Source organism: Pelecanus crispus, chromosome 3 (assembly GCF_030463565.1).
Source record: "Pelecanus crispus isolate bPelCri1 chromosome 3, bPelCri1.pri, whole genome shotgun sequence".
Taxonomy (NCBI): domain Eukaryota; kingdom Metazoa; phylum Chordata; class Aves; order Pelecaniformes; family Pelecanidae; genus Pelecanus; species Pelecanus crispus.
In genome coordinates this window covers 71658296-71672146 of record NC_134645.1, presented here as the reverse complement: position 1 = coordinate 71672146, position 13851 = coordinate 71658296, and the positions used below count along the sequence as shown (strand labels likewise).

At 45.6% G+C, this 13851-nt stretch overlaps 1 protein-coding gene across 3 annotated transcripts; it reads left to right on the top strand.

Annotated features, from left to right (window-relative positions):
- The first annotated feature begins 669 nt into the window (after window positions 1-669).
- Window positions 670-13389, top strand: RNF146 (ring finger protein 146). 3 transcript variants are annotated; one of them, XM_075707488.1, is made up of 2 exons: window positions 670-694; window positions 11625-13389. In XM_075707488.1, exon 2 carries the CDS (start codon window positions 11626-11628, stop codon window positions 12685-12687), a length of 1062 nt encoding a protein of 353 aa, XP_075563603.1. In that variant the 5' UTR covers window positions 670-694; window position 11625; the 3' UTR covers window positions 12688-13389. The 3 variants fall into 3 exon arrangements, with proteins under 3 accessions (XP_075563603.1, XP_075563604.1, XP_075563602.1); XM_075707489.1 differs by lacking the exon at window positions 670-694 and adding an exon at window positions 1450-1481; XM_075707487.1 differs by lacking the exon at window positions 670-694 and adding an exon at window positions 7801-7961.
- Window positions 13390-13851: the final 462 nt, after the last annotated feature.

Genomic DNA, 13851 nt, shown 5'->3' with positions numbered 1-13851 from the left:
AACCCCCCACCCCCGCCGCCGCGCCCACTCCCCGCCCTCAGCAGCGGGGGCAGCCGCAAGCGCACCCCGCCTTCAGGTTCACCCAGGACGAGTTGCGCGCTTGGTTCTCCCCCCGTGCTGTCACCAGCCCGGGTCACCAACGCCGCGACGCTTCAATGACGCGCCCCAAAGCGGCACGCCTGTCCCCCTTCGGGGCAAAGGTCACGGACACCCACAGACGGCGGCTCCCACCACCTCCGCTCTCCGAGGGAGGGGGCTCCTACCCGGGCAGGGCAGGGCCCAGGGGGGGCCGGGGGAGGCTGGGCCGGGCGCCCCCGCCTCCCAGGCCCCGCTCGCCGCCGGCCGCCCAGGGCGCCGCGGGCGCCGCCGCCTCCCCCATGGCCCAGGAGCGGCCGGGCCACAGGCAGGCGGGCGGCGCCGCCCCGGCCGCCATTGCGCCGCCGCGGGGACGGGGCGAGGCGGTGTCACGCAGTAGCGTCACACGCACGCGGCCCTGCCCCCCCCCCCCCCCCCGACGTGCGCTCACCCCTCCCCCTCCGCGGCGTCACAGTGGCGCGTTCGGCCCACCCACCCACCCACCTCCCCCGCCGCGTCCCGCGCGTGACGTCGGCGCGCCCCGCTGTCCCGGCGGCGGGGCCGGAGGAGGCGGCAGGTGGCGGCGGGCTGCGCGGCGCGGAGCCGGCCGGCCCGGCGGGTGAGTCCCTGACCGAGCCGGGCCCGGGCGCCGCTGCGGGAGCGGAGCGGGGCGGGGCGGGGGGGAGGGAGGGAGGGAGGGAGGCCGCCCGCCCGCAACAGCCGCCCCGACAGCGCCCCTCGGCCCCGGGGCCGGGGGCGGCGCTCCCCGCCCCCCCCCCCCCCCCGGTTCCTCCTCTGGCGACGGCGGCGCTGCCCGCGGCGGGGAGCGGGCGGGCGCCGAGGCCCGGCCCCGCGGGTGGGCGCCGGCCCTGAACAAAAGGCCGGCCGGCGGGCGGCGCGGTGCGGGCCCGGCCGCGCTGAGGGCGGCCGCCCCGGCGGGGGAGCGGTGCCCGTTATTGTTTTGGGGGGGGAGGGAATCACACACACACCCCCCCCCCCCACCGCCCCGCCCGCGGCGTCACGTGACGGGCGCTGGGGCCGCGGCGGCGCAGGGCGCTACCGGCCGCCCCTGCTGCCCCGCCGGGGAGGCCTGGGCCCCCCCGCCCCGCCGAGGGCCTGCCGGAGCCGGCACCGCCAGCGCCGGGCCTGCCGCTCCTTCCGGTAGGGCCCCGCCGGGTGCCCTGTGCCGGGCCGGGGCTCCCCTCCTGCCGGGCTTTGCCGCGGGCGGGGCGGGGCGGGGTGGGGGGGGCGGCGGCATCCCCCCCCGCTCCCCGTCGAATTACGGGGTCGGGGCCCTGGTGCCCCGGCGTCGTTTTGTTCGGTAGGAAAACAGGCCAGGAGCGTTAGCGCTGCAGCGTCGTCACGCGTGGCAGAATCCCCCCGGCCGAAGGAGCGCGGCGCTTTCGGTAATCCCCTGCTGCGCGGTGTCGCTCGCCTTCCCAAATGTCGCGGCTGTCGCTGGCTGACCTCGGCCGCCGTAACGCGCGTTGCGAAGCGAGAGTGGAAGCCCTTGGGACAGCCCTCGGAGCACCGCGCCAAGCACGCAAAAAAGGAGTAGCTGGTGTTTTTAATGGAAGCGCTTTTGTTTCTTTGCGCGCCGTGGGTCTCGGCTCAAGTGTTGGGATCGCGTCCCTTCAGAATGGTTAAAATGGGATGGGAAAATAGGTCCGCCTTTTGGTGCAGCACGGATTACCACCGCTGAAAAATTATTACGAAATATTTAGCAAAGATGATTTTTTCATATGAATAAGATCATCGGAACAGTGAAATGGTTAAAACCAAATTAAAAGTGTGGGTTTTTAAATCTTAGTATAAAACTTTTTTGTGATATGAGCTAGAAATACTGTAGGTTTTGTTACTGGTGGTGTATGCAAGTACACAGTAATTACAAGGAGGAGTAGGGAGCAGAGCTTTTAAAACGTTTTGCTTTTGTCAGATTTGTAATGCTTAAAAATACAGTCCATCTACTTCGTTAGCTGCTGCCTCCAGACAGTGGACTACTTAAAAATAGTTCTTAAAGCATCTCTAAAAATGCGCTACGAAAAATGACAGTTTGTAATAGTATTGACGGCACAGTGAAATCTGGATATTGATTTGGTCACTTTGAGTAAATCTTAAATATTGAATGTTTGCAAGAACTTGCTTTATAGTCCTATGTGGTTAATACTGTGGTTTCTTTCCAAGTGAATCAACATACCAATTGTTTAAAGTGCTATAATGCAGAATCTGTACTGAGTGAAAGAAAAAGTTCTGTTGTTGTTGTTTCCTTCAAAATATACTGCATCTGTTTAGATGTAATTGAATTATTGCTTAGAGAGCTGGAAGTGCAGTATTTTTAAAGGCTATTGAACAGTGGACTCCTGGAATTGGGGGGGGGGGGGGGGGGAAGGAAGTCTTTTTGTTGAAATTTATTTCCCCTCCCCCCTTCTGTGCATGTTAATCATCTATACATGTGAAGAGATGTTCCTGTACTTACTTGCTGTTTCTCAAGCATTGATAACTTCAGATGAACTCTTTTCTGCTTTGTTTTCCACACAATATCATTTTATTTGAGAAACTAACATTTCATCCTGTTAAATAAATTGAAATAGGATACATGTTCAAAATTCAAATTCAGTGCTTTGATTGTAGCATAGAAGAACCTCATTTTGAATAAATATGTAGCAGTTCAATACCAAAATGGTTGACTGTTCTGCACTTGGCTATTCTTCTGTGATTCAGGTCCAAATGTGCATATAAGGTTTGGTTTTTTATTAATGTGTAATAGCAGAGGATAAGGAATGACAGGCAACTTGAAGCCTCATCACAATCAGCAGTTCCTGAAGATACTCTTAAGTTTAAGAAACAGATACAGAAGAGTAGGTGAGAACAGGAAACAGTGAGCTTATTTATCTGTTGTGCTATCCAGTACCCAGGGGCAGTTTAAAAAATGTGATAGGCTCAGTACCTTGAGCTGATACCATCTTGACAGTAGCAGACCTTCAGACAGGAGAATGATTTTTCCCTGTTTAAAAAAACCAGCTACCTTCGTTCTTTCCTCCCACAGCATTTGGCTTGTGGTGACTTGCAGGGAAGGGCGGAAGGGCAGAAATCTGAGGTTCTTTTTCCCCTCCTGCCTGCCTCCCCCACCTCCCACCCCCCCCACCCCCCCCAGTAATTGAGTTATGAGTTGGGGAGCTTGATGGAAAAATCCAAGTACCTAATTACAAAAGAGCATTTACTCTTTTGAAGTAATGGTGTACCTGTTGAGTTTTCAGCCTGTTGGGGCGGGGGGAAATTATGAAATTGTGATAGCTACTTTAGAGTAATCTGTACAGAGTTGCAGAATTTGTGAGATCATCTGTCATTTAGGACTCAAACGTCTTTGGCTAGTTTGGTTAGAAGCTGGCATTATCTACCAGTGGTTTATGCTTGCTTCTTTTTAAAAAGCTACACTTTTACTTACGGAAAAGACTTCTTAAGACTGTAGGTAACACTTCATTGACATTTAGGAGCTGGCTTCGTAAATACATAAGCTTCTGGTATTTTTTTTATTGTTGCTGTTTTTTCCAAAGAAATAGGAAAGTGGAAGAAAATGTGTTGGGTCTGATAGTTTGCTGGGAATCCAGTGGGCACAGTTGACTGAACTATCAAGAAATGATTTCACTCTATCTTGGTCTAGTAAAAGCTTGAAATTTTTCTTAAGGAGAACCTGAAATAATTTTTTGGAGATTGGTCTGGTAGGAAGTCCACCACTTCAACATCTTAAAGTTGTGTGGAAGAAGCAGACGTGACTTCTCCCAGCAAGCATCCTGAGAGACTTTCAAGGGGACAAAGAGAGCAGCTAAATGCTGGCCGAGCCTCAGTTTGAGAGGGGATGTTGCCTAATTTAAATTCTTGCTCCTCATCAGTGGGATTGTCCTTCATCTGTTGCATCTTGAATGAAAGTTTCAAAAATCAGTGTGTGATAGGATGCATGGATGTAGTGAGCGTGCAGGAGGAAGGGGTGCTTGCAGGTTGCTGCAGATAGCGTAACTCCTCATACTACGTGCTTTTCTAGCATAGAAAATTAATTGCTAAGTATAGAGCACAGCTCTTACCCACTTGACTTTAAAGGAGGAGTCATCATCCAGGAAAGGGAGGGTGTGTGTAACCACAAGTGTCTTTTATCCCGTTCAGTAATATTTGCAAGACTGGCTTATTAAATAAATAACAATGCCATGTAATGTAGAGCTTACCTGAAGTCAGTTTGTGAACTAGTTCTTTTTAAGAGCTATGCAGCAATTAGAAAGTTGCCTTACCATAATCCTATAATTATGCCCTAAGTGGATTCTTCTAGGTATAATTACATACCTTGAATATGTGGATGCATTTTTATTTCCAAAGAAATCTGCCAGAACTGACCCAACCTTTTTCTCCCATCTCCACGTAACATTCAGGTTTATGACGTGCTACCTCTAATAGTGGATTGCAAGAGGCGGTGGATTGCAAGAGGTAGTAGATAAAAGGATTCAAGTGATACCTACAGAAGTAACAGAAAGCCAGCTCCTAAGATGAAGGACTGAACACCACACCCACAGCATCAAGCTTGTTGCAACTGTCTATTTGATCATAGCAAACGTAGTACCTTGTCTCTGTGGATTAGTAGATCCAAAATTTTAATGCGATTGCAGCTCTTGGTTTCAGATTGATGTGTGAAGAAAGAGGAAGCTGCTAGAACGATGAGCGGACAAAAGGTGTGGATAGGCTTGTTAATTTTTGCATTTTTCCTTAGGAGCTCTTGCTAAAAATAGCTGCATGGAATGTTACATGGAGCTCAGCTATAAAGAAAATAACACAGTTGAGGAATGTGTCTTATCCTGAAGTCATCCGAACATTTCACGCTGCTGTTATTCATGATAAATGTTCTACTGTTTGATGAAGGACTACAGCACAGAATACTATAATACTAAGTCCTTCATGTTCTTTCAGGGACTCCTTGACTTTGCTCGACTCTGTACATGTCTGATCTGCACTGTATTTATACTGAAATGATTCTTTCCTTGAGCAAATTGAAATACAAGGCGTGACATTCTCAGGACTGCTCCGTATCATTCCTATATGTAACTGCAGCAACTGGAAATTGTAGTTGAAAATGCTTAAGAATCATCTTGAAAGCTACAGCCCAGAAGGAAGATATAACTCTATGGCTCATCAGTCTTTTTACAGAGGATTCCCAAATACTTTCTGTAACTAAGGGTGTCTCTTTTAGGTTAAGACCTTCCTGTTTAGGGTGTGAGAATGTGACAGTGAAATCTTGATGGTCCCCCTGCGCCCTCTGAGCTTGCAGGTTCCTACTTCCCTGCTGTAGAGTTATTTAGAGTTATTAGAGTTAGACACTTTTTGGTTTCCAGTGGTTGTTCCATACTTGTGAAACAACTTAGCTCAGATTCTGGTTGGTGACATATGACCTGGTGACCTGTGGCCTGGTGGGTGAAGGAAAGGCTGTGGACGTCATCTGCCTGGACTTCAGCAAAGCCTTTGACACAGTCTGCCATAGCATTCTCCTTGGGAAGCTGGCAGCTCATGGCTTGGACGGGTGTACTCTTCGCTGGGTAAAAAACTGGTTGGGTGGCCGAGCCCAGAGAGTAGTGGTGAATGGAGTTAAGTCCAGTTGGCGGCCGGTCACGACCGGTGTTCTCCAGGGCTCTGTTTTGGGGCCAGCCTTGTTTAATATCTTTATCGATGATCTGGATGAGGGGATTGAGTGTGGCCTCAGTAAGTTTGCAGATGACACCAAACTGGGTGGGAGTGTCGATCTGCTGGAGGGTAGGATGGCCCTGCAGAGGGACCTGGACAGGCTGGACCAATGGGCCGAGGCCAAGTGTATGAGGTTTAACAAGGCCAAGTGCCGGGTCCTGCACTTGGGTCACAACAACCCCATGCAACGCTACAGGCTTGGGGAAGAGTGGCTGGAAAGCTGCCTGGCCGAAAAGGACCTGGGGGTGTTGGTAGACAGCTGGCTGAACATGAGCCAGCAGTGTGCCCAGGTGGCCAAGAAGGCCAACAGCATCCTGGCTTGTATCAGGAATAGTGTGGCCAGCAGGAGCAGGGGGGTGATTGTTCCCCTGTGCTCGGCGCTGGTGAGGCCGCACCTGGAATCCTGTGTCCAGTTTTGGGCCTCTCAATATAAGAAAGACATTGAGGTGCTGGAGTGTGTCCAGAGAAGGGCAACAAGGCTGGTGAAGGGTCTGGAGCACAGGCCTTATGAGGAGCGGCTGAGGGCACTGGGGTTGTTTAGTCTGGAGAAGAGGAGGCTGAGGGGAGACCTTATCGCTCTCTACAGCTACCTGAAAGGAGGGTGTAGTGAGGTGGGTGTTGGTCTCTTCTCCCATGTAGTTAGCGATAGGATGAGAGGAAATGGGCTCAAGCTGTGTCAGGGGGGGTTTAGATTGGATATTAGGAAAAATTTCTTCACAGAAAGAGTAGTCAAGCATTGGAACAGGCTGCCCAGAGAGGTGGTGGAGTCGCTGTCCCTGAAGTGTTCAAAAAATGTGTAGATGTGGCACTTTGGGACATGGTTTAGTGGGCATGGTGGTGTTGGGCTGATGGTTGGACTGATGATCTCAGAGGTCCTTTCCAATCTTAATGATTCCTAGTTTTTACTTTCATTATAAATGATCCAGCCACCAAACCAGGAAACATGAAATCGCTACTCTACCCTGAATTGGTTTAGTGGTGGACTTTGTAGTGTTAGGTTAATGGTTGGAGTGGATGATCTTAAAGGTCTTTTCCAACCCAAACGATTCTATGATTCTATGACATACGCAAAATGTGTTGTGACTGACATTACCTGCTAGCCTGGAGAGGGGTATATTACCTCAGAGGTGTGGAGGCTGAGTTGCATCCTTATCCTCTTTTTTCAGAGATTGTATGCATTCATTCCATGAATGAACCTCAGAGCCCTTCAGCACTGTATAAAGAAATAAAGGAAGATCCTAATTAATCCTTTTTTGTTTACCTTGTTAAGTATCAAATCTAGGTCGCAGATTTTTTTTATAAGCTAGTATGAGGACATACATATGTAGATTTATAAAGGAAAAAAAAGTACTGAATGGTTCTGAGGTTCATTCATGAAATGAATGCATGGGATCTCTGAAAAAAGAGGACAAGGATTCAAGGCTCTGAGGTACAGACTGCTTGAAATTTGGAGAGGACCTGGGGGAAATCAGCTGTTTGTATGCACTGTTTTCTCCTCAGGCATCTGATACTAGCCCCTGTTAAGAGACAAGATACAAGCCTAGATAGTCCTTTGGAACGATACAATACAGGTAGTTTTATACACAGGTTTAGGAAAGCATTGTGACTTTTTAAACTCTCTGAATATAAGGGGTCATTTTTTAGAAGTTAAATTTGCATAAACATAACATGCTCCTAACTTTGGTCTTGTTTCTCCTTTTGTGTACATGGTCACTTTATGGAAATGAGCCATTAACTTACTATCGTTAAAGAAATTGCCTTTTATACTACTTTATAAAAAGATAATTTGCTTAAGTCAGATATCAAAGTAATTGATATCAAAACTGCAGGCCAAATTAGATTATTGCAAAAAAATAAAACAGAAGTCTGATGATATTTTTATTGAAAATAGCCTGCATCAGGTAAATGAAAGCATAGTAATGTCTTTTCTGTGACAGGACCATGGCATTGTATTCTGCTTCCTCGTACCTCTGTACAACATTGTAATGGTGATGTTATTTGCTTTCCATTAGTTTGCAGAGAAGCTGAAATGCTGTAGTGTACCGTTGGGCAGGACAAGTAAGGAATGAGCCAGCCTTGGGAAAGAGGACCTGCCATCCTAGCTGGAGACATCTGAAGAAAGGACATTTTAGTCTTTGGCATGCTTCAGTAGAAATTGTTCAGGAAAAGTAAGCTGCTGTTTTCAGGAAAAGTAAGCTGCTGTTTTGTTAATGGACTTATACATGCCAGATCCTTGACAGGCTGCTTAGCTGCAGTTAGAATTTGACATGGAGCTTGAAAAATTACTCAGTTTTGAGGTGGTTCTGTGGGAATTTACTTTTTCTTCCAAAAGAGTCCTCAAAGGCCCGGGGTCTTTTCATATAGTTTTTATACATCACCTTTTCCATACTTCGTGTGTTGATGAAGGTGTTCTAGGCTGTGCACCCTAAGCTTACAAATTAAATATATATTTTAATATTAAAAATAAAAAAAAAAATACAGAAGGATAATAGAGAGGTGGGATCTGGCAGGATTGTGGACTAGCTCCCTCTCCATTGGCTTTAGGCTGTATGTATGTTAAAATGCAGTGTTCAGATGCTTATTGTTCCCTTATTTATACCTGAATTGAGGATCTAAATACTTCAAATAAAATTATTTTTAGAACTTGTCCTTGAGTTTGATTAATGTTTAGCCTCACTATTCAATGATGTAATTTCCCTTGTTGCCAGAAGTGACTTAAGGGAACCCACCCCTCCAAAAACCAGAGCTTTACTGTTCGATACAGTTCTAGTATGAGGCCTGTTTTGATTAAAACTTATGATAAAATATTACTCTTAATTTCAGGAAAAGTACTCTGTGGTAAATTTTGTTTAGTTCTTAATACCATGAAGTTGCAATGAAAGTGCTTCCACAGCCATAATGTAGCAGAATAGCAGTCTTAGATGGTTTTCCTCCTTTCTGAAGGATTACCTCTTCAAATCTACATGTACATCCTCATACCAGTTTATAAACAAACTCTATGACCTAGACTTGATATGTGAAAAGGTAAACAAAAAAGGATTAATTAGGATCTTCCTTAAAAAAAAAAAAAGCGAGACAGCGTCAGTTGATATGAATCTTCAAGTGCATAATTGTCGTGCATTCTGAGCACATGCAACTGCAGTTGTGCTTATCTTTTAGGAGCTTTATGTTGCTGGGTAGCGCTTGCTTAGAGATAAGGGTTTAATCCTCAGCTGTATTCATTTTACACATAACATTTTTTTCTGAGTCATTAAAAATGACATAGGAATTTCAAGATAAGGTATTTACTCCTTTCTTTTCATGTCCTGCATTATTGTCTTGATCTAGTAAGGAATCGAAGAACCCTCAAATTAATGGGTGACTTACCGAGCACAGTTCAACTGTTAGCATTTTTGTGCTTTCAGTGAACAGGTGAGAACTTTCACTCTGTTTTTAGTTTACTAATAAGTTAGTTCACAGTATCGGAATTTGATTTGTCAAATGCATTGCATTTTTAATCCCAGCACTGCATTTTAATCCTCTCCAAAATCTTAATTGTGATATGCAACTTGTGTAGAAGTTACTTATCTGCAGGTTGTTCTAATCTTTGACTCTGAAAAGGATAACCTTATAAAATGTATTCAAGGAGAAGCAGCCTTTTGTAAGAATGTAGCACGGAAGTAAAAAAATCTGTGCTGCTGTGCCTTTTTGCACAGTAGTATCTCGTTATGAGAGCACTTGAAAATTCAGATCCTTTACCTCAGCCATGGTTAGCGCAAATTAATCAATACATGGATTTCTCTTTCAGCTCTTCTGTTGTGAGATACTGGTTGGGTTGTATTCGTGGGTATTCTGAAATCTCAATAGCTTTTCTTCCCCCATTTTTCTAATAAATTTCTCATTATAAAACCCTAGCTTTGGTGTAAAATCCTGTTGCAAAATAAAACCTCAAAAGTGTGAGGCTCCCAGAAAGCAACTTGTTCACAGCATTGTTAGCATGGATCTCACAGATAGTGGTGTACTGTACAGTAAAAAGACAGTTACCAGGTGGTAGGTAATGCTGTATCTGGCATGCTGATTTAAGAACTAGTATGCAGATTTGTCTTTAATCTCAGAGAAGGAAATTCAGATATGAAACTGAAACATAGGTGGATACAATCATGTGCTACTTCAGGAAAAAATATTTGAGCTGTAGAGCTTTTAAAAGAATGATTTGATAAAAACTGGATTAAAGAGGCACTGGTCTTCCGAGAGGAAATTATAGTGATAGAAGGGAACAGGCAGCATACAGAAATACATTTTTAAGTAAACAGCACTTAATGTTATTGTAAAGATAAATACAGATACTGAAAAATAATCTTTTTTTTTTTTTTTTAATCCCAGCAAGTATTCGTAAGATGTTTTAAAGCAGTGGAGGCTTTTACAGTGATGCTAGGCTTTTTCTCTTCAGGTAACACATTCTGCTAGAAATGTGTATAACACTAGAAAAGGCTGTCCAGGGTTTGAAATCCTTGCAGATTTCAAAAAAAACTCAGCTAGACAAAGCCATGGCTGATCGGATCTGGTATCGGTGGTAGTGCCATGTGGAGCAGGAGACTGGACTACGTGACCTTTAAAAGGTCCCTTTTGGCCTGCATGCCTGTGACGGTTTTGCATGAACTATTCCTAGCTGCTTGTACAGCAAAGATGAGTTTAACTGAAAGGCTGTTTTGCTGAATATCAGCCTCAAAGTTCCTTGGGGATTTAAAGGAAAAAAGGCACCTTTTTAGGCCCCATCCCCCAAAGCCCATTCTTCCCACTCGTTTGATATCTGGTGTCTGGTTTTGATTGCTAATAAATAAGAACATAAAGGGAAAATTACCATGAAACAGAGTGTGAAGGATTGCCATGGTAAAAATGTAGTTGAGAAGGCATTTGCATGTTTAGGCTAGAATTTTTCAGCTACTGAAATCCTACACAATGCCAAAGTGACACAGTTTTGCATTGCCTGCACTCTTACAGTTGGTTACAAAATCATGTTTAATGCAGAAATAAGGTATGGCCAGAGAAGGTAGAGGCAATGACTTGACAAACCAATCAAATCACGGTTGTGTGTCTTCTGTGATATGGTGCCCCTTCTGCTGGGCTGCAACGATTCCTTTTGAGATGCACTTAGCTATATCAGGGTGTTCACTTGATGTTTAGGAAAAAGGAATCTAGGGTATCTTTTGAAAAAGCCACCTCGGTTTTCAAATCTGGTTTTCTGCCACCCTGTGGTTGTTCTGAGCCCAGTTTGAGGGATGGTATGTGGGCCATGGGGACTAAGAAGCAGAGTGGGGGAATACTTCAGTGGGGTGCTGCTGCCAAGCATATTTTCTACCGTGGAAACCTAGTCTGAGGTACTGTTCAGGCAATCCCTTAATCAAATGGATGGTCACCAGTACTGTGAAGAGAGATTGTTTGAAGTTCAATGTTTGCAGCTAGATCAGCTCTTGAGGAGGGAATCATAGCTTCTTTAAATTTCCTGAGGAGGCTCCAAAGTAACTGGCTGACCAGAGGTTCATTAATCAACATTACTTCAGAGAAAGAACAGAGGAAATTCCAAAATTTGTCGTCTAACTTGGCATGATACCATGTGGAAAATGAAACAGATAAAGATGGTGATCAGCAAAAGAAATTCTCCCAGTACTTTAAGTCTGTCAGCTCAGGAAACAGAATGTCAGTTTCTTTGAGTTAAGCTTCATAAATTATAACTTACCTTAATTTAAAGTAAGCATCTCATTCTGTTCTCTCAACAAGGTCAAAGGTGATGTAAGGTGCCAGTTTAGGTTGACACAATAAACTGATTGAAATCTGTCTTTGATCCTCTGCAGGATGGCTGGCTGTGGCGAAATAGATCATTCGATCAACATGCTTCCCACAAATAGGAAGACAAATGAGTCGTGTGCTAACACAGCACCTTCCCTGACAGTCCCCGAATGTGCTATCTGTCTGCAAACATGTGTCCATCCAGTAAGTCTGCCGTGTAAACACGTTTTCTGCTATCTGTGTGTGAAGGGAGCTTCTTGGCTTGGGAAACGATGTGCCCTCTGCCGGCAGGAGATTCCAGAGGATTTTCTTGACAAGCCAACCTTATTGTCACCAGAAGAACTCAAAGCGGCGAGCAGAGGCAATGGAGAATATGCTTGGTACTATGAAGGTCGAAATGGTTGGTGGCAGTACGATGAACGTACCAGCAGAGAGCTGGAAGATGCCTTTTCCAAGGGTAAAAAGAGCACTGAAATGCTAATCGCTGGGTTTTTATACGTAGCGGATCTTGAAAATATGGTTCAGTATAGGAGAAATGAGCACGGACGCCGCAGAAAAATAAAACGGGACATAATAGATATACCAAAGAAAGGAGTGGCTGGGCTGAGGTTGGACTGTGACGCTAACACTGTCAACTTGGCAAGAGAGAGCTCCGCTGATGGTGCAGACAGCACACCCATTCTGGGGTCTGCAGCTGTGCAGATGCCTCTAGCATCCATTTCTGCTAGGCCCCTGCCATCACTGGATGGTCAGCTGATGAGTCCTTCAACACCATCGCCTGATGCAAGCAATTCTCTAGAGAACTCTTTTGCCCACTTGCAAATAAATGGAGACAGTATGGCTGAAAGGAATCATAGGGGAGAGGGAGAAGAAGACCACGAATCACCATCTTCTGGAAGGGTGCCAGCCCCTGACACCTCTGTTGAAGAGACCGAATCGGATGCTAGCAGCGATAGCGAGGACGTGCCTGCCCACCTTCAGCAACCCCCGTCCTCTGCCCAGCAGAGACACTCGAACGCAAGTGCAAGCCAGTCAGGAGCGGATAGACCAGTGGCAGGCGGTGGGGTGGTAAACACGAGTGTAAGATCTAGAAGGCCGGATGGACAGTGCACAGTCACTGAAGTTTAAATCTAGAGCCATGCGATTAAAAACTCAGTCCTGTATCTGTAAATTTTCTGTCCACGTTGGCATTGCACTCAAACCTAGCAGTGTGTTTGGTGGGAGGGTGGGGTGAAGGGGAGAAACAGTTTGGCCTGTTTAATTTAAGTCTCTTAACGTGTCTCAGCTGGAGGACTCTTAACTGTAGGAAACTGGGTTGTCCTGTTAATGGTTTGAAAGCTGCTTAGCAATACCCAGTTTTCTTGAAAATGTCTTGTGTTTATTTTGTAGCATTTTGCCCTTGGAGATACTCGACCCCTTTTTGGCCAATGTATATCTATTGTACAACTTGAACTGTCTTCATTATCTGATTGTTGCATTAAGTGTCTTACTACTTTCTGCATGGATTGATGTATGAAAAGAACACTAAAGCAGTGTGGGAGCAGGCAAGATGTTGGGTGTGAGCAGGATGCTTAATTTAATGTGAGAAAATAGATGTGAGTTTGGAGTTAAAATGTGTTTTTACTAGACGAGCAATCATTTACCTTCCTTCAATGGAAATGTAAAAATGCTGTTAACTTTTGTTGCAAGTTCTTAGCTGTAGACTCTTCATGGCATTTTCACTGGCTTTGCCATCTAGTCCTTGTAGTTTTGTTTTTGAGGTCTTTTTGATCTGTCTCGTTTTTGTTACGGAATTTATAATTTAATAAAACTACATTTTACCAGTAACAATCTTAGATATGTTTCCAGTTTAATTGAACTTCACTGGAGGAACTTTAAAGAAAACTATCATAAAACAGCTTCCTGTGTTTGCTGAAAGGGAGGACTGTCTCCGAGTGGTATTTTGAAGTTCTTGCGTCCCTGACTGGCTGTCTCTCCAACACAACACTGTAGGAGTATGTCTTTCTACTGACAGATCATGAGTTGCAGGCTTAACGCACACATGGGCTTAACACTCAACTTCTCGTCTGAAGAGCTGGTCGACTCGCTTCACCGTTACGGCAGGCAGAAGTATCACACGCAGCCTTATTTTAACAGCAGAAATGTTGAAATAAAAGAGCAAATTTGAGCCTATAATAAAGAACACGGATGTTAAGGATCATATTGCTGTTCATCCATTCTTCACCGCAAAACTAGCGGCAGCACAGAAAAGGTAGTTCTGTGCTTTTATTAGAAATTCATCTCCTAGGTTGC